This window comes from Meleagris gallopavo, chromosome 13, assembly GCF_000146605.3.
Source record: "Meleagris gallopavo isolate NT-WF06-2002-E0010 breed Aviagen turkey brand Nicholas breeding stock chromosome 13, Turkey_5.1, whole genome shotgun sequence".
Lineage (NCBI taxonomy): Eukaryota > Metazoa > Chordata > Aves > Galliformes > Phasianidae > Meleagris > Meleagris gallopavo.
Genome location: NC_015023.2, coordinates 11,055,964 through 11,082,162, shown reverse-complemented (window position 1 = coordinate 11,082,162; position 26,199 = coordinate 11,055,964). Strand labels below are relative to the sequence as shown.

At 43.0% G+C, this 26,199-nt stretch overlaps 1 protein-coding gene and 1 non-coding gene across 2 annotated transcripts in view; both read right to left on the bottom strand.

Annotated features, from left to right (window-relative positions):
- CNOT1 (CCR4-NOT transcription complex subunit 1) overlaps positions 1-26,199 on the bottom strand; it is a 26,389-nt gene continuing 190 nt past the window's right edge. The window contains exons 2-31 of the mRNA XM_031555404.1: positions 25,602-25,813; positions 24,733-25,019; positions 23,762-23,840; positions 22,351-22,581; positions 21,435-21,575; positions 20,416-20,595; positions 19,300-19,416; positions 18,890-19,000; positions 18,164-18,241; positions 17,670-17,847; positions 17,054-17,184; positions 16,218-16,514; positions 13,949-14,089; positions 13,749-13,853; positions 13,086-13,205; positions 12,344-12,535; positions 10,909-11,051; positions 10,224-10,332; positions 9,938-10,107; positions 8,976-9,207; positions 6,709-6,957; positions 6,297-6,460; positions 5,910-6,027; positions 5,346-5,447; positions 4,860-5,033; positions 4,006-4,155; positions 2,612-2,792; positions 2,133-2,265; positions 1,896-2,030; positions 1-874 (exon numbers count right to left, since the gene is read on the bottom strand). Of these exons, the coding sequence (XP_031411264.1) occupies positions 796-874; positions 1,896-2,030; positions 2,133-2,265; positions 2,612-2,792; positions 4,006-4,155; positions 4,860-5,033; positions 5,346-5,447; positions 5,910-6,027; positions 6,297-6,460; positions 6,709-6,957; positions 8,976-9,207; positions 9,938-10,107; positions 10,224-10,332; positions 10,909-11,051; positions 12,344-12,535; positions 13,086-13,205; positions 13,749-13,853; positions 13,949-14,089; positions 16,218-16,514; positions 17,054-17,184; positions 17,670-17,847; positions 18,164-18,241; positions 18,890-19,000; positions 19,300-19,416; positions 20,416-20,595; positions 21,435-21,575; positions 22,351-22,581; positions 23,762-23,840; positions 24,733-25,019; positions 25,602-25,813 (4,739 nt within the window). The 3' untranslated portion in view covers positions 1-795. The remainder of the gene's footprint in view (positions 875-1,895; positions 2,031-2,132; positions 2,266-2,611; positions 2,793-4,005; positions 4,156-4,859; positions 5,034-5,345; positions 5,448-5,909; positions 6,028-6,296; positions 6,461-6,708; positions 6,958-8,975; positions 9,208-9,937; positions 10,108-10,223; positions 10,333-10,908; positions 11,052-12,343; positions 12,536-13,085; positions 13,206-13,748; positions 13,854-13,948; positions 14,090-16,217; positions 16,515-17,053; positions 17,185-17,669; positions 17,848-18,163; positions 18,242-18,889; positions 19,001-19,299; positions 19,417-20,415; positions 20,596-21,434; positions 21,576-22,350; positions 22,582-23,761; positions 23,841-24,732; positions 25,020-25,601; positions 25,814-26,199) is intronic.
- LOC116217149 lies at positions 19,810-19,945 on the bottom strand. Its single transcript, XR_004161238.1, has one exon. It is a non-coding gene; the product is annotated as a small nucleolar RNA SNORA46 (small nucleolar RNA).

The window sequence follows — 26,199 nt, the reverse complement described above, 5'->3', positions numbered from 1 at the left end:
TACAAACTTATACTGTCATAGGGTAGGGAAAGGTCTAGATTTAGTCCCCCCTTCTCCAAAATTTACAAGTGTCAGAAGAAAAAAAAAGAAAAAGCTATAGGCCTGGTCTCTGGTTTCTTTACTAAAAACAGCTGACCCTCTCCCAAAGGGCCTGAGGTGTGTCTTCTCCAACAGAAAGGAGGCGTTCTGACTGCCACACGGTTCTGTCAGCACTGGGAGGAAAGGGGAAAAACAACGCTGCAGCTTAAATCCCTCCCTCGCCCCCCCTCCCTTACTCCATAGTATTCCCATATTCCAAACATAGCCACTTTTTTTTTCCTGTAAAACAACTTAATGATTTAAAGGTCCCCCATCCACATAAAGAAAAAAATAAGTTACATAATAATATAACTGGCTTTTCAATATTCTTTGGGAGTCTGGCAATGTCAGGACAAGGAGGTCTGCCCCAGACAAGCACTTGGCATCAGCAGCTGCCCCTTTATTACAAGCTGGATAGGCACCAGTTACCCACTTGCCTTTTACACACTTTGCACAAACCCAGAAGTCCAGACAAACGTTTCTGTTCCTTGTATTTACACGAGTTCAAAATGATATTCACAGCATCTTCTGTATTTTGGCCAAAAGTCACAAATTTCTTTCAAACTTTGGAACGTGCCCACGGACTTCCACACCAGGTCGGTTGCGTGCACCCCATCGAGGGAGCTGGGAAGGTCAGGAGGAGCCTTACAGATTCTTCTGTCGGTCGATGGGACAGGGGCCTCCAGGCTGGCACATTTACAACAAGATGCAGCTCATCTAACTGGCACCAGTCCCCTCCATTACTTGCTGGGCTTGCTTCTGCCCCATGCAGCACTGTGCAACCGACTGGAACAACCTGAACGCAGAACGGAGCAGCATTAGTTGTGAACTCTGCTCTCCAACTGGAACCCAACGCATCACAATGCATGGCACCCCAGGTGCAAACACTCCCCAGTTACATGTGCATTAGCAAACGTGTGGGCAAAGGAGCCAGGCTCTGATTGTCTGCAGTGCTACTGCATCACAGAAACACAGTATGCTCAGCTCAGTCCCCCTGAGAACACAGAAGAGCAGTGTTTGAACAGCACACGCATTGTGTAGCAGGCTGCTCTGAGCCCTCTGTACGGCACTGTACTCTCCTGTGAGGAAAGGCTGAGGGAACTGGGCTTGTTCAGCTTGGAGAAGAGAAGGCTTCAAGGAGACCTCATTGTGGCCTTCAGTGCTTGGAAGGAGCGTATAAACAGGAGGGGGAACGGCTGTTTGTGAGGGTGGGTGGTGACAGGACAAGGGGAATGGTTTTAAACTGAGACGGGGAGGTTCAGGTTGGATATGAGGAGGAATTTTTTCACCCAGAGGGTGGTGAGGCACTGGAACAGGTTGCCCAAGGAGGCTGTGGATGCCCCATCCCTGGAGGCATTCAAGGCCAGGCTGGATGTGGCTCTGGGCAGCCTGGGCTGCTGGTTGGTGACCTGCACACAGCAAGGGGTTGGAATCAGATGATCACTGTGGTCCGTTTCAACCCAGGCCATTCTGTGATTCTATGATACTGATGGCAGCTCTGTTTCCAGCTCCACTACTTTTTCTTTTTTTAAAAAAAAAAGATCTCCAGGATCTCCACTGCAATGTAATGTTTTGCTGTGGAACAAACTTCCACACACAGAGGACAGGGAAAAAAAAAAATAATAAAAAATCAGCATCTCTCATAGCAGCTTGCTATGACTTCTAGTAGCCACTCTGCATTCTGCTTTCAAGTTGTATCCCCTCCTCTTATGGCAGGAAATGCTGCTTCTACTGTGAAACACCAACAGCTCAAGGTGCAACTCAGCACCAGCTTCCAATATATTTCTTCAGTGATTTTGTTGCTAAGTTATACTCACTTCTCAATTTCTGGAGCGCAGTGAACAAATTCATGGTTCCAGAACTTAAATGCTGGGTTTTTTATCAGCTCGATGAAAGTAATGAGGAGACCCCAGGGATGAGGCCTATTTACAATCAGTCGTTCCAAGAGAACCCTGCAGTCCAAGAACAAAACAGTTAGAACAGAAAGGTCTGAAAAAAACAAGGAATGAAAGCAAGAAGCAGAACGCAGGCAAGCTAAGTGCATTCCCTCTCACCTCGTGATCTGCTCCTGGATAGCTTCAGTGTTGGCCTCTGCAAACAGGTAAAGCATGGTGCAGCTGAAGTAGTGGGTGTGACTGTTGGGGTATCGCAGCTGATTGGCAATTGCATTCAAGAAGAGGTACCGACCTGCAGAAGAAAAGCTGTGAGTACATATGGTGACCCCTGCTCCAAATGCAAGAGGGAGAAAGAAACAAATAGAAACTTTAGTTTTAGGCAAAGCTAAGTGCACCCCCATCCAGGTACAAGAAACAGAAACTGAAGATATGCAAAAACCTCGCCAACTCGAGCTGGTGGGGCAGTAATAATAATTCTTCATTAAACTGATTTCTCATTCCCTTGAGCATCTGCTTTTAACACTGCTCCTGCATTTAACGTAGCACCGCTCGCTGTGAACTCACTAGCAGCTGCACGGGGCGATCTGCGTTTCTCATAGCTCAACCTCCTGTAGGTTAGGCACGACAAACCGGCTCACCTTCGGTGTCCAGGTCCACTGCCAAATTCTGGAAGATGTCCATGTGTGCTGAGTGGGTAATGGTGCTCATGGAGGGGGTGCTGCCTTTGTTGTGGATGTGCGCAATAGCCTGAGTGCCTACGTAGAGCACCAGGGCATTAATCAGCTGGATGTTGTAGCGGTTGCCAGGTTCATTTGATACCTAATAGGAAAGATATAAAAAGCATTAACGTTCTATGTCCCTCCAGTAATTTAAGGGACAACATGTACAACAACAGCATCCAGATCTCTTTGTTTATACAGAAGGCAACATCATGTCCACAAATGCAATTTGGCATTTATCCATTTGTAATGCAATGGTTGTCCCATCCCTGGAGGTACTCAGGTCCAGGCTGGATGGGGCTGTGGGCACCATAGAGATGTTCCTGCCATGACAGGAGCTGGAACTAGATGGGCTTTAAGATCCCTTCCAATCCTGTATTCTACATAGCACCAGTAAAGTGCTGACAGACGAGATGTACAACTATTGTACTCCCTACTTGAAAGAAGAAAAAAAGATCAGGTAGAGGCAATCTGAACACACCAGCTGTGCCATGGGCTGCCTGAAACAGCCAGCACTCGTGTGAAGGCTTATCTTGGAGCAATTCTCGGAGACTTCAGTCCTGAATCCTGCTGTAAGCTACACCATGTGATGTGTTTAATGAGTAGAGCTGGCTAACAGCTCAGAACTGGGCTTTAGGCTAATTGCCCTCCCCTCCCTGTGCACTCTTTCCCCCAGAGCATTAGCATGCAGATCCATAGACTTCGACAACTACCAACTACGAATTCACTTGCAGTCAAAGTTTAGATTCTAAAAAAACCCTGCAATCAAGTTAAATAAACTTGAACTGATACTCAAAATGCTGAATATCAGACAATGGCCTGGGCAAACATGGCTTCCATCACCTGATTCCAGCACTAGAACTCCTTTATCTGGTATGGGACAACAGTGAGCTTGAGACAGCCAACCTGAGGGCATTCTTTCTCTACGGTCTGCAACACTGCACTAGAGACAAGCAAACAGAAAAGGCCAAGGTCTAGATATCCTTACTTCTTACTTAAAGTATCTGTCAGCTCAGGTAGATAAAATCAACTCCTTTCAGATTAGATCAGCTCAGGGTTGCTAAAAAAAAAACCACCCACAACCAACATTCCTTTTTCCACTTAAGTTCCTCCTTGATGGAAGTACTTAGTTCTTCTCCCGAGCCTGGGAGTTAAGTATTTGGAGAAGTGCATTTTCAGGGGCTTTTCTACTGCCAGGAATGCATGCTTGTTACACACCAACATAATTCCTGCTAGGAAGGAAGGTGACTCAGCCAACAAGACCATTTGTCTCACAACACTTTTTGAATCCAGCATCCTCAGAAACCACTCACTTGTAAGTTGCTGCGCAGGTCAGACAAAAAAGTGACTGGAGAACGGGTTTTGAGATAGGAATCCAAGTCTTTCTTGAACTGAGGTGGCATCACTCCAGTGAAATTGGTGAGGATTCGTGGAGCAATATTAATTTCACTCAACATGTCCACCTGTTAAGAGAAAGCCCAGTCAGCTAAACCATAAGCAATTGGTAAAGGAACAGGTCACAAAAGCAGATCAGTGTGAAAGAAGTGAGAAAAAGTTCATGCAGCCACGATCTTTTCATGACTGGGAGACCGGTGTGCACACAAGCATCTAATTAGATCAACTCTTCTCAAAGTCCGTCCTTATTATGCAAGAGAGAACGCTAATTTATCTCATTATTAAGACAGGCCAGTGTCTGTTTCTCATTAAGAAAAATAACTCTGATTTAGTGCTCAGAAAGGCCAGCTCCCTGACCATTACACAACTGAACTCGAGGTCTCACACATCCTGCAGAGCATGAAACGTTTGTACAGCTCAACACGTGCTGAATTCTAACAGTTGTTAGCTGAATTTTCAAACAAAGCCACAAAGACTACTTCAGTAGTCTGTCAGCAAGCAATTAGACAGTGCAATGACGAAGATGCCCTTACTCCAACAGCATGGATCAGTTCTAGGGACACCACGACATCAGTTTCCCTTTGGAAGGGAAAAAAAAAAAAAGCCCTCTGGCTTTTCATGTAGGCTCTCACTGATGCAGTTCACAGGTGATAAAAGTCTCAACAATCTGTCCTTACAAGTTGAATCTGCATTTGCTTTGCAGGCAAGGTAAAGATCTCTTGCTAGCAAAGCCAGAGGCAAGTTTCATGCTTCCAACCGCAACAAGCCCTACCTTTAGATTGGGGGTGAAAGGGTCTGGAAGCCTCATGTTCCGTGGGAAGGCACTCAGGATCAAATTCCTTAGCTGAATACAGTTAGGTGGGATGACATCACAGAACCCATAATGGTAGTCACAAAGAAATTCTGGGAAATCATGCAACAAGACCAGCAACACACGCAGAGTGCCCTGCAAAACAAAATACTGCAGCTTTAATATCTTTAATATCAATATAAGAGTTTCCAAATTGCTGAAACTGCCCGAGAGCTTGCAAAACCACCCTGCTGTGTTGTGTGGCTATTATTCATTAACAGAAAGAAAGCAATCCAGGAAGGTAGCCTGTTTGTGTCCCACACCCAGTATGCATCTAACTAAAAAAAAAAACAAAATCCTGTCGGAACAGTAAACACTATCTGCCTACCAGAATATATTTTTTCACTCCAATTCTACTTCCAGAAGATTTTGTTTGGAAGTACCTATTCCCTATCTATACACATTTACCTTGTAAAGAATTTGCATAGGTTTGGTGAGTTCCACATTTCTGAGAAAAGGAGCCAAGTACTTGAAGAGATCGATCAGTAACTGGGCATACATAGGCCAACCCTGCCAAGAAAAGAAACAGCGAGTGGTAAGTGTACAACGAAGAGCAGCAACCTTCAAAGCCATAATTAGGTAGATGTTGATATAAACCTGGATCCCAACTTTAGTCCCACTACTCGCTCTAGCAGTGACAGCAGCACAGCTCATTTCAAGGAGCCTGGCTGTGCATTGTAAGTTATGGGTTTTTCCTGAACACTCAACACACTGTACTGAGATGACAGCGTTCTGTCTAGGCTACAGTTCTCCTAGACTTTGGCAAAGATGAGTTTGTTAAATTCCAACCACCCTACACTCAATAGCTTGTTGACATCAAGCCCCTCCTCCATGCAGTTAGGTTACTGTGAATACAGAAGACAAAAACAAGACAGCCATGCTACTAGTGCACTTCAGGAGATGTGAAAGCATCACACCAGGCATCCTTCTGGGTGAGCTTTTTCTTTCAGAAAAGATGAACTGCAGCCACACCTTCTGCTGTGGTGTATGTGCCAGCATTCTTGCAATAAATATCCGATGGGAGATCAGTTCCAGCCAGGCATAAACAAAACCTGGAGCTTTTGTAGGCCTCAGGATGTGAAATGTGTTACTGAAAGAAAAGTTAGAGCAGGTTAGAAGTGCACAGCTTTCCGTAACATTGAGCAAAAACACACACGGCCCTAAAAAGCAAGGTATTTCTGCTTCATTTTACCAGTGACCTTCCTTAAAACAAGCAAGTGGACAGTCTAAGGAGAACCAGTTGCTCTGAATGTGATCGATCCACCACAGAGAACAGTCAGATAAGTCTTTAAGATTAAAAAAATACAGTAAAATCTCCATCCTCCCAGGAAAGGACCAGTACTGGGATCAAATACGTACCAGAATGCTGTGAGCGTCTGGAAGTTGATGGTCTCCAACACGTGCTCAGGAGCATTTAATTCCAACAGCAACATGATGAAAATGCGATGGTAAGGAAGCTGCTGGAACTCACCCTGCCGAACCTCGTGGTCTTGCAGAAGAACTCCCACCACAATACCAAGAACCTAAAGAGAGCAACATCATTCAGTGATGACAGCAAGAATAACTCTGCAGGTCAGACAGAAATCTTTGGGAGAAAGCCACTTGGCACCCTGGTATTCCACTCAATTTCTTGGTTCAGTGACCAACACTTTCAAGTCCCCATCTGATAATTCAGCAGTAACCCACGTTGAGCTCAAGGTATCCATGCCAGCCAAAGAAGCACGCACCATTATTCACTTTAAGAGCAAGGAGTACAAAGACAGTTCACAACCTTGTTCAGGAGGTTGATCTTTGTCACAGTGTTGGTTGCTTCTCCAGAGTGCTTCACCAGCAGTGCAATGAGCCGCACGAAGGCATCCAGATTGTGGTAGCACTTGGCTCGGATCATGGTGGGGTTGGCAGCAGGGTTGTGCTGTTGTTCAGCCTGGGCACGATAGCTGATTTCAACACACATTTCAGTGCAAAGCCGGAAAAAGCGGGTGATCAGGTCATCTGTTTTCAAGATCCCTTGCTGGTGCATCTGTCAGGGAAAGGAAAAACCCTCAGAATTGTAAAGGCAAGAAATCCATCCTACAACTTACTTGAAACACTTTTAACAAGCATTATCCCTCCACTATTCTTCCCCAAGGTGAATGTTTTCAATGCACCTCGATGGTGGCACCAACATTTAGCAAGGTCTTTTGCTCCCAAATAGTCTCTGGCCTTAAAAACCTTCCAACCACCAGCAGAGTTGAGAGGCCTGTTTAGTATCAGTTCTGCTACCAGCACTCAACCTTGCACGAAGGGCAGTAAAGGCAGCAGCAGTTTGGTCTGCTGGGCCTTCAAGAGCCCACGTAGGGCAGCACAAGCTGTGGGAAGGGCAGAATTCAGCCACCAGCTCAGGAACCATCACCATTTTGTGGCAACTCCCTGTACAAACTACATGTGCATAACAAGCCTTCCTTACAGGAAGGCAGCATGGAGAAAGAGGTTAGGTGGGGGTTTTGGTTTTTCCCTCCATTTGAAGGAATTATTATTAAATATTTCATACATCAAGAGACCTCTTTGTTACCTACAGTATTAAAGCCAAACTTAAAAGTTTAAGGGAACCTCTACGTTTTCAGCATCTTACTTCTGAACTCCTACTGCACCAAAAATGAAACTATAGAAGTAGCACAATCACAAACTTAGAACTTTTAATATTTCTGGAAAAGTTGTTTGTTTGTTTTTTTGTTTAAATAAAAGGGAATTCATATTTTGCCTTCATAGATGTACATTTCTCACCCCAATGCCCAATGCAAAGGAAGCCTCATCTCTCCCAGTAACCAGATTAAGGTAATTTAAATCAAAACTTTAATGCATTTATTACAAAACACTTCTTTTAAAAACCACATCTGAAGCCTGAAAGGAAAAAAAATTACGTACAAATACTCCAGTTCCATGTATTTAGATTGCTATTTCATATCTGATCAAATAGTTAAGAGGTAAGCAAATAAGTGTGGTCAAACAGTGAAAAATGCCAGAAGTGCACTGGCTATTAGAAGTACACTGTAGTATAGTACAGTGTATAAGGATACTGTTATGGTATGAAATGGGGTCACAGGAGATGGGACTAAGAGGTAAAGTCTCTTTAAAGAAGCCAGTTTAATACAAACCATTCAGAGAAGGTGTTCTGCAGTATTTAAACCACAGTAACAAAGGTAGCTGCAAGCCATGTAAGGCAAATAAAAAAAGCACTGCAGCAATCAAGGTCTTTATGCATATTTCCAAGCTTGAACTGCTAAAACTGGCAGCAAAAACTAAAGTTTAGTGTTAATATTACAGGAATGATAAAAATAATACCCAACCAATAATACCCAACAAATCAGGGGCTTCCTCGCAGCTGCACTCGTGCAGTGACTAGGAATACTTAAGGAATATCCTAAAACTAGGATAATGACTGCAGGGGCACAGGGAGTTGCAGCCCTACGTCTTGGCTTACTGAGTGCATCTCCTCTTAGTCACATCTGAATGGCAGATGCACAGCTCATCCCATCTGTCAGGATGCCCCGGAGCAAACTGCTGGAGGGGTTGGCTGTTTAGATTTAGATTCCACTTTAGCTAATGAAGTTTCAAGTTTCTCCTCCCTAATGATTCCAGTTAGAAAAGATGTTTTGGATCATGTGAACCAGGACAATTCAGCTGCATCTCTACAGGTAATTTACTCTGTCGAGAGCTTTTGCTGCTACTTACAAGGAGCAACATTAGCCAAGCTTCATTAGAGAGTCCGCAAGAACTACTGCTAACAGCTACCTCACTTGAATTTCTTATCCCACTGGACTTGTATCAAAACCCTGGGCCTGAATGGACAGCTTGGCACCAGAATATCTGAAGAACACCATCAGCCAAAGGGCAGAGGTTTCTACAAAACTTCAGAAGGAAAGCAGAATTTTGACAGTCAGCCGTCATACCCCTGCAAGTTTCAAAGACGTCTAACATTGGTTATAACTGCTTTAAAATGGAGGGCATCACACCCTACTTATGTTGAATAAAAAGCACCTTTCTTTCCAAAAGCTCTACCTGTCCAACAAACGCAGAGAACGCTTTGGTGCTGTCGCGGCCCGCTGCAGCCGAATGGTAGAGGTTCACCCACTCCCTCAGCAGGTATTCTGCCTTCTCCCTCAGACCTGGTGGATCATCATATTCTGAGGCTTGGGAAATTCCAGAATGCATCATGAAATTGGGACCTCCGTGAGCACGGTCAATCATCGCTTCGTAGTTTGATCGGACCACCTCCATCAACTGGGGTAACCTAACGCGGCAGATCAGAGCAAGAGCTGGGTGAGAAGTCTTTCTCCCAGTCCCAAGAAGGCATGCAAAATGGAAGCTCCACCAAATAAAGTTAAAAGAAAGCAAATTCCACACACATAACCTTTTTATCTCCTTCACTAGCAGTAGTAAGTCCTGAAAGCAGATGCATTTATGAGGAAAGGCAAAAAGCAAAGAACACTGACATCACATGAGCTCTGAGGTTACACCAATCCATGAAACAATGTATTGCAGGGAAACACTACAAACAGCTTCATTTTTGGGGACCTGGAAAGCCCTAGAGGGCTGAGATTCTGATATGCCAATGCTAAAGAGCCTGGCTGAAGCACTGGAGTTAGTATAATCTGATTAGTATCTTGCGATTGACACATTAATACATAAGAGTTAAAAATTCAAGAGTGACAACACTGCCTAAATTTGAGAAAGTAGGAATTTGAGGGGGTATCTCACAGTACTGCAGTACTTAGGAGCACAGCACACAGCAATTTTGCTGCACAAGTATTCAGTTTGAAGTAATGCTGCAGCTGCCTCTTTTGACAAGATCAGTGCAATTACATAAAAATAACAAAACATTTTAAACCAACATGGGATTGCAGCCATAGAGGAAATCTAAAGCTCTATGATTTACTGATATCGAGACACCAACTATGTAACATTTCAAACCATAAATGAGCACAACAGAAATAATGTTTTGCATGGTATTTCAGGCTCACCCTTCTGGTGCATTCCCTCTGGAATGAGCATTAATCCTCATGAGCGTCTCAATGGTGTGGAACAGATCTGCCTCTGTTACATGGGCAACACTTCTCTCATCCACAAGGAGGATCTTTACCAACTGCATGGCAAATGCCACAGCCATATAGTTCAAGCCGTTCTCCATTGACTGCCAAAATTAAAAAGGCGTTAGGATCATGAAGTTCAACCATTCACCTTATGGCTGACCACTGCTCTTAAGACTGACTGTAACTTTTCCCCTCCAAAAAAGCAGGTTCTCTTTACCTGAGCCAGGTGAAGATCATACTGCTGCATGTTAACCAGGTGATTGCGGATTAGCAGCTCCACAGCTTCCACGTTGTACTTGTACTCATCTCTACATTCAATCAGGCATCTAAAAGAATTACATTTCTTTTCACAAGTGTACTTAAACCACACAGCTGAAGTGAAGCAGATCAAGTCTAGCAAGTATGTGTAAGTCTCTGCAACTCACTGCAACTCATTACTTGCTTCAGAACTCTCTTCTGGAGCATTCTGGGAGGTAGTGCTTTGGGTCAAGCATTTGTTCCCCTGCACTACTGGCCACAACAACCCAGCAAGAGCTTCACTTTATTCAGCACGAGAAGCCCCTCTTCTAAGCACCAAGTGGCATAGCTGTCTAGCTGAAGCACAAGTGCTCCTGCTGCAGGCATATACTATGTCACATCATTTGTGACAGCACGTAGAGAGTCTCTACAAAAATGGGAAAAAACAGAGCATCTCCAATGCTTCAATCCATGACAGATCTCTACCATATTCTAGGATGAATCTGTATTAAAAGAAACTTTAGTTACTTTTAACATTAAAAAGACTTTTTTGGTGCCCAAATTGAGGCAAATGAAAGCGTCAACAAGCAAGTGATTCAGAGTAACGCAGTAACTCCCAAAAGATGGGAAAGGTTACATCATACCCCTGCTGTGTCACAACTGACCTCGTAATCTGCTTGTTACACCATGGAGATCCATATGCACGGCCGTCCTGCAGAGCCTTCAGCACCAGCAGGTGACACTCACGGTAGCGAAGCAGGAGGTCAGCATCTGCCCCACTGGTGGCATCCAGTAAGCCCTCTACAGCCTAGAATAGATGCAACCTGTTAGCAGAGGAAAAAAAAAACAAACCCTCTTCCAAATCTTACATAAACCACATCAGCTGCAGCTCCCACTCAGCAGTCATGCAAACAACTAGTCTCGTCATTGGCAGTTTCTGCTGCAGCCTCTGCACAAGTCAAAGCCTCCTAAGAAGCAAATCTGTGTATGCCTCAGGGGAAACCATGTGAAGGAAGATGTGCAACACCTTCCAGATTCTTTAGACAAGGAGCTGCTGCACTCTGATGAGTCTGTAGTAATCAGTATGAAATGGTAGTTACTACACAGGCACTGATGCCAGTTCATGTCACAGAGCTTGCCACAACACTCCCCACCTGGTACAGCTCACTAGGTCTGGCTGCAATAGGGTTAATCCTCTTCAGAGCAGCCCATAGGGTGCTAAGTTTAAGATTTGCTGCTGAAACAGTGTTGACAACAATATCTGGGAAGCTGCTGAACAGTGTGTACAATGCATTAAGGTTTTCTCTGTCCCATTCTACCTCCCCCACGGGGAGAAGGCTGGTAGTACAACAGACTGGGAGGGTGCAGGGCCAGCACAGCTGGCACAAAGTGATCACAGGAATATTCCATGCTGTGTGACATCATGCTCTGCGCTAAAAGCTTAGGGAAAGGATGATTAGGGGAAGGCAGTCACTGTGATGTTTGTCTTCCCAAGCAGCTGTTATGCTCGCTGAGGCTGATTTCCAGGAAGCGGCTCACCATCTGCCTGCTGATGGGATGCAGTTCTATTTAGTTTTAGTTTTTTCATTTTTTGCTTTGTTTGTGCACACAGCTTTTCCTCCCCCGTTAAGTCGTCATCATCTCACTGCACAAGTCGTTTTGCCTTCTATCTCCCCCGTCCAGCAGGAGAGAGGAGTGCATGGGCAGATGAGGACATATTTATCAGTTACCACTGAAAACGAAGCAAATCTGTGCTGCTGTAAATCCAGCAAAAAGCCCAGCGCTACTCACTTATAAGGGCAGCTCAAACATCTTACTAGCCTCCAAACCATCTTCAAATCAGCAACCACTCCCAGTTGCAAGAGCTTTCTACTTCTCTACCCACTTCTTCCTGCAGCAACCCAGCCACAGCATGCACCACACCAAGTGAACAGAGCCCTTTTCCCACGTTATTTACTAAATCTCCAAAGACAGCACTTGTTCAGTGAACGATACTGAACAAGCTCCACAGGATGCACGAAGACACGAAGTCACCACAAGACAACTGACAAGCCTAACAAGCAATAAACTTGAGGCCAGTTGGGGCAGAATTGTTAACACCTTCTGCAGCAGTCCGAGCGCAGCGATGGCATCACGGGAGTTCCGAGCAACCACCACAGCCTCCAGGAGGCTGCGCAATGCTTGAGCTTGAGGATTCATGGCCAGAGTATGGGGAATGGACTGTAGGTGCTGCTCCAGTTCTGTCATGCATTTGTCATAGATTTGTGCTACATCATCGGTGGCCCAAGCTTGCTGCTTAAGAGAAAGTGGGAATTAGTCATTTTTCCACAAGGACCATGTCTGTGAAATTCATATTGATTGGTTCTTCTGCTTCAGAACTCCTAGCACCCAGAACGTAGTCCTCTACAGTACTTTCATTAATTTAACTGCATTTCAAACACACAAACATGATCACATTAAGCTGTAGAAATAACTAGCAAACAATTTTAGCAGTCCTTAAGATCAACAATGTACTCAAGAACCTGTTAATTATCTCAAAATGAGCACTTGCTATACATGACCTTCCCCAAAAGTAACCTTTTCACTGCTACTGAAGCTACATGTAGTAATCCTAACTTGTACATCTGGTTCCAATCTGTTCTACAAAAGCCTCAGACTGCTTTTAAAGAATAGCTTTATGTTGCCATCAGTTGGACTTTAAGACAATTTAAGATGAACAAAAACCTTTCAATCAGTATTCCCAAGCAATATAAATGCCTGATTCTTCCTAGCCTTCCATCAAAAGACACAAGCACTGCAACACTCATCAAAAGGGCGACTTCAGACAATCAGAAATCTCTACCTTCATAGGTTGAGCCAAGAATCCTGTAGGCTGAGTTAAGTCATTGGTAGGCAAGAAGCCGGGGACGTTACGTGCAAACTCTTCATAAACAGCCAGCTGTTTTGGGTCCACACCTCCAACCTTTGCAATATAGAAGAAAATGCATTAACATCTTTGCTAAGCACCACGGCAGTAAGGAACGAGGGCAGTTTGTACAACAGGTAGCTGCATAAACAGTGTCCTAATATTGGGAAGTAAGATTCTGCTGCTCTGTGCTGAGGCAATATCCCTCCTGCCAGACCTTCTAACATGAGAATTTTGCCGGATCACAGCAACTTACTCTCAGAAATACGAAGACTTGAATATTGGCCCCTATGCTTCTCAGAGGCACAAGAGAATGCCTTTTAAAGAGATGAATGGGAAACACAACGGCCTTTTCTTTTAGGAAAACGAAGAGCAGAGGAGAACAAGAGAAAGAACTTCCTCAAGCAATTGAAGAAAATGGTATGAATACATTCTGAAACAATGTATTGATGTGCTTCCATTGCCAATCAAGCTAATAGCAGCTTTAATGTCAGACATGACTAACAACATGCAGAACTGCTTATTTGAAGCAGTGTGGTTCTCTCTTCATTATCAGAAGGGGAAGTATAGCATCAGAAATAGTTCACTTCATATCCTCACCTTTAACCTGATCTGTTCTGGCATCCGTTCAGCTTGGTAAGTTAACACAACAGGATCACAGTACCGACGACCCTCTTGTCTAGCATGTTTTCTGAGCTCAAATTCCTGGTGAAGAGAGCCAAATGCACTGCATTTTAGATGCTGAGTCTGGATGTATATGAGAACACAAACCTTTGAAAAGGCAGGGGTCCCACACTTACAGTCGCCAGCCTCTTGTCCATTTCAGGGCCTGCTTTTTCCACAGCTGTCTTCTGGATAAAGCAGCATGCCAGCTCACAGTTATCCTGTGCCAGCTGGGCAGCTGCTTGCTCCATCATGTCCCTCTGTTGTGGGGAAGCTGCCTATTGAAAACCAGGACAATCAGTGAAGGCATTTTCCTTGAATGTAGCCACTTTTAACATCTGCACTGCTGTACTCAACACCAGCAATAATAAAGGAACCTTCTTAGGAACGTGCTGTCTTAACATGGAATACACAATAATAAATTTACTTTTTGCATAGCTTTGAATAAGACATAAGCAAGACGACAGTAAAGACTTTCAACAACAAGGAACAGAGCAGCAGGAGGTTTCCTCCTTCCCTCCCAGCTTATCTCTAGAGCACAAGTGAACCCACAACAGAAGGAAAAGGAACCCATCTGTTATAGCTCGAGGGTTTTTCCACCACCTAGGCTGCAATCAGAAAGAGTGCCTCACTCAATGCAAATCTGAGGAGCTAAATATTTCTGCAGTGGGATCCCTTTCTCATACAGTTTGGTTTTTTTCCTTCCCTTGAGTGTCTGCTTTAAGAGAAAATTGAACAGAGGGACCTATGTGCCAGGGTGTAAAGCAGCCTATTCCACTGGAATACACATATAAATGCAAACAATCCAACCTCCTTGGGCTTCTTTGCCTGTTAAGATCTACCCCTACTTCAGTATTCTCCTTCAGACAAGAACTCTTGCCTTGTTAACCCACTTCATTAGTAAGCCAGATTTTTTGAAACATCTTGTGCAGCATCTTCTCCTGCAGCACAACATTCGGTGCAATTATGCCATCAAAAAGCTTCCCTGGATTACAACTGAACCTATATCAATAAATTCATGAATTTAGCAAATACAGAATACACTAGCACTAAGTCTTCCATAAAGCATGAATTACTTTTTCCTACACGTGTAGGAACCCAGCAGATACTCACAGCTGCAACACCACTGGCTTGCATTCACCCTGCCTCACCTCTGCCATCTCATGCCACCCAAGAAATAACAAGCATTCCTTCAGTTGCTTCCCTGTCTGAACTGCAGTCACGTCCAATGAGTCACAGCAAAAGTATTTCTCTCTCTCTCTCCACAGAGGTTTAGGGTTTTTTTGTTTCTTTGCTTTTTCATAGTTACTACCTTGACACGCAAGCTCTGAGGAATAATAAGCAAAAGGTGTTAACAGCAACCACAGGCTAAGTTCCCATGTAAACGAAGCAGAACTGTTTACTCCCATCCTTAACTTGTATTTAAGATGGAGCACAGGGCTCAGGCATTTCTGCTACACCATCTGTAAGCCCAGACTTGCTACTGCAGAGAAAGCAACCAGCTTCTGATCTTGGCAATCAGGTTACTTGAAGCTCTGAATAGAGGGTCAATGGCTTGAGGCATGTAAGTTAAATCATACAGCCCATACCTGACCTTAGGAGCCTTACTAACACTTCGTACTCCCTTCAGACCTTTACAATCTGCCCCCTTGAGCAGAAAGCAATGGCACTGCAAAAGGGCCTTCACAGTGCCACTCCCTGCCAGATGGGCAATAGCAACACGCCCTTAAGAGGTAGGTAGCCCTTCAACTTTGCTATTCTTCCAGGTAATAAAACGTCTCAATCCTTCCAAGATCTGTGCCTGCTGTGACACCAATGGCACGCACAGCAAGTCTTCTGGGTACGGCTGCTGTTCTGGCTAGCAGTTCATGAACCGTGTTACATTTAGCCAAGAGGGAAAAACTAGGACTTCAGCTCAAACTTTGCTTGTTAGAAAGACTTTAAAACATCCTCTAAAGAAGCCAGCGAGTGGAAAAGCTGTTCAGAAGTCTAAACTACTTATCTGCTAACAGCAGGACTGAATGAAATCCTCCCAAAGCTTACATCCATACCATGATAATCTATCACCAGAAAATCCCAGAACCAATTCAATTCTGTCCACCCTTGCTTATCTACCTGAAAAGCCACAGAAAGATAAGCACTCCAAAGCTTCCATGATGAGATCAAACTCGACAGCATGCAGGGACAAACAGCTCAGGAAGCTCGAGTGCAATGTAGCCACATCCACCTGAACAGGCTTAAGACTTTATGATATGAACTGTTATTTCAGCACACTTCATCTCCACGCTGGATAAGCTGTGTAGCCTGTGCAGTATTAATAGAGAACTCTCTCTGTGTAGAGAACAAAGTTGCTAATGCTGGATATCTGTGAAGTTGGAAGGAAGTTTCTGATGATGCAACTCTTACCCTCAGCGCAGTAGCAAAACTGTTCTTCAAGTTGGTAGCTATGCTCATGAGCAAAGGTTCCCTGCAGGTGATCATGGCCATCCCAGCAGTCAGGTTCCTCATCATGTGGTGTGCAGCCACACGCATTCGTGACTCCTCAGAATCCAGTGCAAAGTCCTTCCTGACTATCTGCTCACAAGTAGTCATGGCAATCTTAATGGAGCGATCGACCACGGGATGGACGAGCTCCTGCACCGCTCGCTCTATGGCCTGCCGCACGCACTGCTTCAGCTGGGGGTGGGCCTGAAACAGCGGGATCTGGAGGAGCATTAGGAAACTTATGTTAGTATTCTGGCTTACTACTGGCTCAATCTACCCTAGGCATTCATGTTTTTCAAACTTTTTTAAGTATGCCCTCACAGCTTGCATACGGTATTCCTCACGCAGCTGTTCCAGCAGCTATTTGATCATTCTGAACCAGATACACGGGACAGGTTTTCTTCCAAAGTTGCAGCTGATCACAGAGCAAAGACTGAATTAAGAGCTAAGTCACTGACTGGTCAGAAGGAGCAAAGAAGCCCTGGCACCTGTCCCAGCTGACATCCATTGCCTCAATTAATGTAGATATTCATGCACATGTTACAGTGCAAGACCATTTGAGAGCCTGTTAGCTAATATAATCACTAGTAACTCCCCAGATCCTCCCTCTGGCTATTTCTTAGCACTCACTCTCTCTGTTACTTTTGAGAAGTGACTCTCCAAGAAATGGCTTCAAATTCTAAAATGCCAAACCCACTAGCTAGGATCTGTGGCAACGTCAGTGGTAGGAACACTCAGCAAACCAAATCAACACTTACCGTTGGATTTAAGGTAATATGTGGAGCCAACCCTCCTAAGGAATAGACATTGATGTCATGATAACTGTACTGGGGCTGTGGAGGAACCGTGGCTGTACAAGTGGTGCTGGTAGCTGGAGTTGTAGAAGCAGCTGTAAGAATATAAAGATGTTTATTTCAAACCATGGGGGAAAAACAAGTGATTATAATGGAAGCATGTACCTAATTGAAACCATTAAGTGATGAAGTTCTGATCATGAAGCTTCCTACAGGTACCTAGCATTTTTTGCACCTCCTCAGTATCTAGTGCCATATTAACTTCAGTGCATTTTGGCAGTTGTTTGTTACAGCAGGGTTTGAACCCTGCTACAATCTCACTTATCTATCTCCCAGCTTCACTCTCTTTTAAAGAGCAGTTACACACAGCACATGCAGAATTAGTCCTCAGGATAGCTTTCATCCCTCTCCCATCTCCTAATTCTCTTAGCATCCTTTTATTAAAAAACTATTCTAGTGATTCTAAGCTTTCAGTAATGCTCGTAGTGCAGATGGCTTCACACTCTTCTCTGCAGTAGCACAGCCTGTCTTAATAAACTTCATACAGCATTGTTTTGAGTTTGATCTGAGGTGTGCTTACTGGTGGTTGTAATGGGTGGTAGCTCTTCTGGCTGCTTCACATCTTTCTTTGGAGCAGACAGCTGCTCATCCAGATTTTTAAGACGATCCTTATCTTTCAGGAGACTTCCAGGTTTCAGCTCATTGATGTCCAGTGCAAGATTCTTGCAGAGCACTTCGATCTCAAACTTCAGATTCAACTGCACAACAATTTTAGTTTGGGTTATGTCACAAGGAAAAAAAACCCCAAACATTTACTGGCTGCTCATATCCCAAGCTTCCTGTTCTCTTTTTTCTTTTTTTTTTTTTTAAAGTACATGCATAAGCAAGTGATGGTTAGACAAGCAACCTCACAAACAAACCTCACAGAAAACAAGATTCATCCACATTCTAAGTTAGCAATGCCCAGTTCCTCACACAATAAAGTGAGAAATGAAATTTGGTCCTTCACATCTTTCTGACTGGTATGTCAAGAAAGCCTCAAACTCAATAGGTACAGCAAAGCAGAAAATTTACTTTTAGATCATGTTCTTGATGCAGCTCAGCTAAAACATTCATAATGGCCATTGTCCACGGGTTTGGAGGCCTGAAGACCTACAAGAGAAAATGGAGAGCAGCATTACACAGTGTTGAATGGTTTAACTTAAGACTAAAGTTAACTTAAGACTGTTACATTTTGAAACTGAACCATTACGTGCACATACAGACAGGGAAAACTGGAAAACTGAAGTTTGCACAGTTGCAGGCAGAGCTGCTTTAGCATTGAGAGGAACCAGATGAACAAGCAAGCTGAACACTGAACTGGAAACACAACGACTGGTCCTTCTGAGAGATCAGCTGTTCAGCCAAGCAGAATTAGAAAGAGCTCAGAGACAAAAGAGGCATGTTGAGAGTGGAAGGAAATAAATCCAGCCAAATAAGAAATAGATCCTAGAACCACCCCTTCACAGTGACATCCTTTCGTTTCTCAACAGAGGTCTGTGTCTGGGGATACTAGAGTACACTTCAGCCAACATAATCTGTTTAGACTAGAAAAAAAAAAACCCAACAAAAAACACAGAACAACCAAAAAAACAGACAGGACACATGCTTTCCCTCAAAAATGGAGCTCACTTTCAGCCCCAATATCCCTTAACACCCCACTGCACATGAGATTAACCTGATATAATGAGAAGCACCACTTAATTTCTGCAATGCTTATGTTGCCATTTGAGCAATAACCCCCAGCAAAAAGTCACTTACCACACTCCTGACGCTGGATTCTAAGACTTTGGCAACAAATGGTACTACATAAAGCAATTCCTGCTGCCCTTTAACATACGCTTCCAGTAGTAGTGACTTCACATCCAAATCCTGAAAAACACCATCAACAATTAAGAAGGAAAGGAGGGCAGAGAGAAATGCCAAGAACACTGCAGAAATTCCACATACATATTATTTTCTTATAGGATATATTGGCAAAACTGAGTCAAGACAGTCTTTAAATTTTACAGACTGCTAAGGATTGGTCTTTCATTTGAAGAGAGATTCACAGACATTTTGACATAAGATTACCTCTTTCATTTTGGTGATAGCATTTCCAGAACAGCCTATGCTGCTAAATAGCAATACAGTAGTTTGTATCAAGCAAGTCTGTGAAGACAGAATCTTACCGTGTGCAAGATGGGCTTATTTTTAGCCAGTGTAATCATTCCCAGCCAGTGACCAAGGTTCTTTAACAAGGAACGGTCGGAGAAGTTGGCTGCAGCCTTATCTGATGTCAGTAGCACCTAATGAAAAAGGCAACTCAAGCAACAACTGGAAGATAATCAGACAACACCAAATCAAACAGCTGCTCTGACCCAAAGCAAAGCTTTAGAACACTAAGTTCTGAGCTCCAGTCCCATTACAGAGATAGTCAGAAGCAGCCTTTACCTCACGGTAGCACCCCACTAATCTGCTTTGTAATGACTTTAACATTCCTTTACTTGAAGAGGATCAGGAAGGATTATGCCTTTCCGGAGCTTTCCAGTTACTGATAAGGCTGCTGCGACTACCCAGCAAAATGTAACTTGGGAAGGCAATGCTTCTTAACACTTCCTTGCAGGCCTGAGGGCATTTCCTGGGAAATGATTTAATCCTTACTTCAAGACCTAAAGCACGCTCCAGCATTCTACCATTAGCTCTGTCCCTTAGCTTCAGAGCAGCATCAGCCAAACAGAAGGCCAACTATACTCTAAAAAGCCAGGAGATTCTTTTGCACTACAGCGTAACCCATGGTGGCCAGGAAAATCCACCAACAGGTTTAAAAATAGTGCTTTCTTGACAAACTTGATTCATTCACTCATCTCACCAGGGCTACTTCTTCTTGACCTCTTCACATTCATGTTAATTTAGTCCTCCAGTGATTTTTAGTTGTTACATCTGTTTTCTCTAGCTCCCTATCCTCTTTACTCTTTGACTAAAGCAGCAGAGCATGGTTCTCATCCTGATACTCCCCCACACAAACTAACTAGACCACAAAAAAATTTCCTGCTGTAGTGTGCAGGCCTCACGCAGATTTAGCATCCATTAAAAAAAAAAAATGTAAATGCAGACATACCTTTTTAATTATTTCTGACTGAAAACAGAAGAATCCCAGTATTCATACAGTAAGCTGTTAGCTTAAGCTAAAGTAGACTTTTCCAAGATCTCCATTTCTGAAGATCAGCACAGAAAGCAAATGGCCTGAGAACAGCATACCTCTAAATGCTGAAACCTACCCAAGCACTAGAACTTGTGCTACTCACCTTGATGTTTCTGTAAGTTTCATTCAGAACCATTTTATTAAATTCTGGATTCTTAAGAGTGTCAAGGAAGTTTGAATATAAGCTGTGAAAGTTTGGCTCAATACTGACTCGCTTCATGACGAGATACTGCGATACCCAAGGCATGAACTCTTCTTTCACTGTTTCCTTCAGTTCTTCAACCTGTCTCCATAGCAGAGAAAAAGCACACCATAAAAAAGAATGAGACAACAACCACAAACTCAACTGTTTTTAGCACTATGATTGGTGTTTCTACTTCTAAATGGCTCTGAAATCAGTGGATTTCTTTATCTGAAGATCTAGTCAGCCAGTAAGGATTTAATCAGAAAATGAGTAAGGCACAGTATTTTACCACTCCTTCACTTCTCTGCTTTCTAACAGAACTTCAGAACACTCAGGACTGTCAGCACCTTGTGGATAGACCGCTTTTCCACAAGACAGAAATCACAGGTGGCAGCAGTACTGCAGATTTCTACTAGCTCAGAAAAACTAATAGGAACTTCAGACAGAAACGCAAGAGCCTAGCAGCAGAACCATGCAGTACCAAGTGGTACCCAACCCATTTATCTGAATGTCTGCAGAAGTCTGAAAAATATCAACATAAATTTGAAATAGTATTTTACAATCCCTACAGGTAACAACAACAACAACAAAAAAATCAGAGTACAGTTATTCCATATATCTACTACAAGTGCTTTTCTGAAGATCTTCAGCACTTGAGCACAAGGGATTTGGCTACAGTGAAATAAAGCAATTTGTAGGAAAAAGCAAGATTAAGAATAGCTATCTTTCATTTCTCTCTACTCCAGGAAAAACTCTCTCTCTGAAGGTTCAAAAGCAACAAGTGATGAAAACTGCTATTTCCTTAGGGTATGCCCTTCCCTCTCCCTTCTTTTATTTTACAAGTCAGCATTGTTTGTACATACACCATCACTTACCAATTTAGAATGCAAGTTTAGAAATAGTTAAAAGTCACTTTACTGGCGTTCTTTTGTACTTGCCTTCTGTGTCATGTTTGACTGGGACAGATTATTGAAGATGAAAGCAATTTTTTCCTGGACGTTCTCTGGAGGTTCCACAATTCTCTCAGTTTGATCTGTTGCAACTAACAGCGTATCAATGTTGGTAGTATTAATGGAAGGCTGGAGGGAGACCAAGAAGTTAAGAACAGATAATATACCTAAGGGCAATAATAAAATAAAGTTTTGCTTCATTATGTCAAGCCAAAAAGAACTGAGCTTTATGAGATCACAACTACTGCCCCTAATGCACTTCTACCAGTGCTCAAGGGAAGCAATTTTACACTATGAGCAGTGGTCAATACTGAGCAAAAGAATGCCACTGTATAGAAACCAACCCCTCACATTTGCATACAGTGTTAGCCTGGAGAAACAACAGTGCAGCAGTGAGCATCCCTGGCACAACAGTAAGTCTCCAAAGGCACCTCAACACTAAATTGGGAGAGAATTCCACAGCTTCATCTGAGACAAAGCACACCAACAGAGTAAGCCAATGAAACGTGACCTGCGCACCTACAGCTGAAGGTTTGGATTTAAGGGCTTTAGCATCTGGTATGCTGCAAGAGATAGTTTGCTATGGTAATTTCAACTCAAGTTTATATTGCCTAATTCTAAACACCTAATTCTGTAATTGTCTTGCCATTTAAAATCTGGAAAAAAAAGGCCTTCCTATAGCACCATAGTAATTCCACAGCTCCGTAATGAAAAAAATGCATCCCTATGAAAGCTATGAAAGCATCAATCCTATGACTGGATAAAAACACGAAGCAATAGGATTACAGCTCAAAAACTGGCAGTACAGAAATTTAATTAGCCTCTATCCTCACGTTCTCAATCTGTATCCACAATTTAACTCCTTTACTTCTCCAGCAGGGGCCCTGGGGTCACAGATGCTTACCGGCACATCCTTCTTGAAGCTGACTCCTGTTGGTCGAGTGATGGTGATGGTTTTTGCAACAGTGGTGGTGGTTGAGGTGGTTACTATAGTGCTGACTTGGCCAGCAAGAGGAGCTTTTGCTGGAACCTGGGCCTGGGCCTGAGCCTGGGCAAGTGCAATGCTGCCAGGGGTGGTGATTGAACCCTGCATTTTCACAGGAGGATCTCTAGACTGCTGTCCATATTCTATGTACTAGAACAGAGTAAACAAGCACATTCACAGAAAGCAATGTAAGTAGGGAATGACTTTCAGCACAAGCACTATAAGCATTCGCTGCCAATCTTTAATTCTTAACATTAAAGCCATTAAGGGAATCTGCAAAATACAATCAAACTGCTTATTAAGCATACACCTCATCATCATGTAGCTCCCTTCTTTCCAGAGAAGAACCATCAGCTCTATCTCTAACCTCAGAAGCAGATATTCAGTATCAGATTCAACATCTGTAAGACATTTTGCAGAGCCAGAAATTCCCATCCCTGCAGGTCAGGGTTAGTAGATCAAAAGAGGGGGACTAAAAAGCTTGCTACAAAGCAGGGAAGAAATCTTCCCCTCCCCCCAAGGACTCCTACAGCTAAATAAAAACAGTGACATCTGAAGTTCACAACGAATAACAAAAAACACAGTTTTGAAGTGTTCCAGTCCTACATTTTGTAAAACCTCTAAGGTAATGTGACAATAGAAAACAAGCTTCTCATTTTAATACACTGAAGCTAGATATTTGTAACACCAGATGATACACAGTCATTTATTTAAGGGACAAAGACTGAAACCTGTCAGTGAAATTAAGGCTGCGATTGGACTTCACAGCTCTGGGTAGATGAATTCTCACTGCTAGAGCTGAGCATTTCTCCTCATTCAGATTATGCTCTCGAGCTCTGCCACAGGGATCAACTTTTTCTTATCTCTCCTAACAGCCTTTGAGACAGACACCTTATGATCAGCACTGCTTAACTGCAGGGTATTTCTACTTGCAGGAAAGAAGTTTGTCTTGTCTTTTTCTGGGCTACGCTACTAAGTCTGAGTATGCTACTCTATAAACACAGCTGAATAGCTTTTCTCCTGTTTCCCAGGGAAAGCCCAAATCCTTAAGAGACTGAAGTGTGATTCCTTGGAGGCACTTAAAAACCCACGTGTGACCGTGTGCCCGGGCTGATCATGCAGGTAGCTATTTCACTGTGAGCAACCCAAACAGGTGTACAGGAACAGATTACCAACCACCTACATCCCCAGGTTTTGTAAAACATAAGAAAGTGCACATCCAGGAAGTCAAATGGCTGAACATGAGACAGCCCAGACCATTTTCCCAATAGAAAACAGCAAGCTGCTCAAAAGACTTTAAAAACCGCAGAAAGCTAATGAGCACACTCACCTCCTGCAAGTGATGAGGGAACTGTATAAAGTGACTAATAGAAGCCAAGTGCTGACAGTACTGGGGATAGTCCTTCAATCTGTCAGAAAAACCAAACCAAAGACACGTTAGTCAGAAGCATAAGCCCAGATCAAACCAATATTACAGAGCAATATAAATTGGGTGGTATGTCATCCACATACTACATCAGAATTACTTCTGTCTTGCTCACAGCAGCTGTGCTGTGAACAAAACATTTTCTATAAAGCAGTTGTTGTAGTGAAAGCCATTCTAAATGAAATCATTCAAGAGCAAAACACAAGGTTAATTCACAGCAACCCAGCTTGTTGTAAATCTCTATACTTCTGACTGAAGGCAATCTCATTTCTGTTCAGTGTTAACAATAAGATTTTTGGAGAAGTGATTTGCAGAAGGGGTCACCATCTTAAGCAGCAAATCAGAGTGCCCCTAACATTGAAAACACTACAGTAATATTCTTCATAGTCCTGCACAACTTTACAGCAGAATATTCTGAGCAACAGATGATCCAGATGCCATACTGGAGATTCAAATTCAAACCAAACTCCCAGAGCTTAAGTTCCTGGCCAGGCTTTTATTACTGAGTAGTGCAAAAGGCATTCTAATAGAGTGTACCTGTTAAGAATAATTACATTCAGTATAAGAAGTTGACCACTTCAGCCAATTCAACACTTCCCCGAATTATTTTTACACACAAAGGCCACCAAGTATTTTCAGCATCTCAGTTTGTCCCACATTTACACAGGTGCTGCACTTCACATGTTGATTTCAAAAGCCATCCTTCTGCTAGCACATCAACACATCCTCTTTCACTTCAGCATGTTTTAAAGTAATTCTAACACTGACAAATGTAAATTTCTCACACATAAGTCAGAATTTACTGCAGAATTATAATAGGTTCAAGGTTAACAAGACATTACATGTGCTGTTTACTACCAGAAAACCACACTCACCTATTTTTAAATCTATCTAGTGCAGCAATACCAAAATAGTACATTTTGGAGGCAAAAGGCTTTCGTAAGGCTTCAAGAACGTAGCGAAGGGCCAGGCCCAAAGCCATGTAAGTAACCAGTCCTTTCTCTATTATCCCACCAAACAGGCAGGCTGTTATGTGCAGCTCTTTGTCTGGGTACTGGGGAAAGAAACGATATTCCTCAAACAAGTTCCTCAGCATGCAATTAAACACTTCTCGTTCCCGTTTAATGTTGGAGTCCTTAAACCTCTGCAGCATTTCCAAGACCTGCAAGCAAAGAAAGCAGAAATCTTTACCAACAGATGTTTTATTTCAGCTCTTCTGCATCTATGAGTTTCAAGTACACCAATAGCAAATGTAGATGGGTGCACTACAAGCCAGACTGCAGAGCCAGCATTTCCACAAACACACACTTTAGCCAGTAGGTACTAATCTCTACAACCAGCCTTTTCTCTTCAGATTTGAATTCTCTCTCCTTTCTTTTAAGTAACTGCCTTTAGGTTAAACTTCTGGCTACCTCCAGGCCTACAGAAATTCATGTTCTATGCCACAGTTTATAAACACACAAATGCATTAAACTAGATTAGCAGTACTTGGAAGAGCAAGTATACCACGTACATAGGATTGCTCCCAGAATCTAACTAAAACAGGAGCATGAGTGCATACATTTAGAAGTTGCAGTCATTTTCACATACTCGAAAAACAAATACATTCAAGACAGTAAAATTTAATGGATTGTTTAAGGGCACACTAGAACTTATTTTGAATATTCAGGCTTCTACTCCAGCTGAAGTCCTGCTGCTGCCTCTATCTCGAGGCCGGTGACAACTGCTACAGAAGGGAACTCACCTCATCTACAGACATGGTTGGATGTGGTGGATGGTTATAGATACGCTGGAAGTAGCTGTTTGCCTCATCATCTATTTCTTTGCTGAAGTTCTGATTAGCCTCTGGCCACACCTGAGATAAGTCAGCTGTTAAAAAAAGGCAATAGGTCACAATTAACTTCAGACAGTCAATGTCTCTTCTCTTCACCTCTTCAGAAATCTGTAAATAATCTGCTAGTTAATCTTAAAAAAATCAGGTTATTGAGTCTTCCTAGTAGCCAGGAATTCTTATTTAAAGATCTGTTTTCAAAACATTTACACAAGAGAATTGAATCCTAGGAAGGAATTAGTCTCTTAGTGTTGTATTCCTGGAACCCACTGCAACCCAAGCTAGCCTCAGCTGGCACCTAAACCAAATGAATGCAAACAAACTAGGATAAAGCATGCTACACAACACTAACATGCAGACAAACTTTCACACAGACTTTCAGGCCAGCCAGCGAGCTTCAAGTAGGTTTTTACTGAATGCTCAAGCCCCAAAAGAAAAAAAAAAACACCACAATGGTCACTAAAGCTGCCTCCACTGTCTGTCTATAGACACCTATAACTTTGCTTTTTTT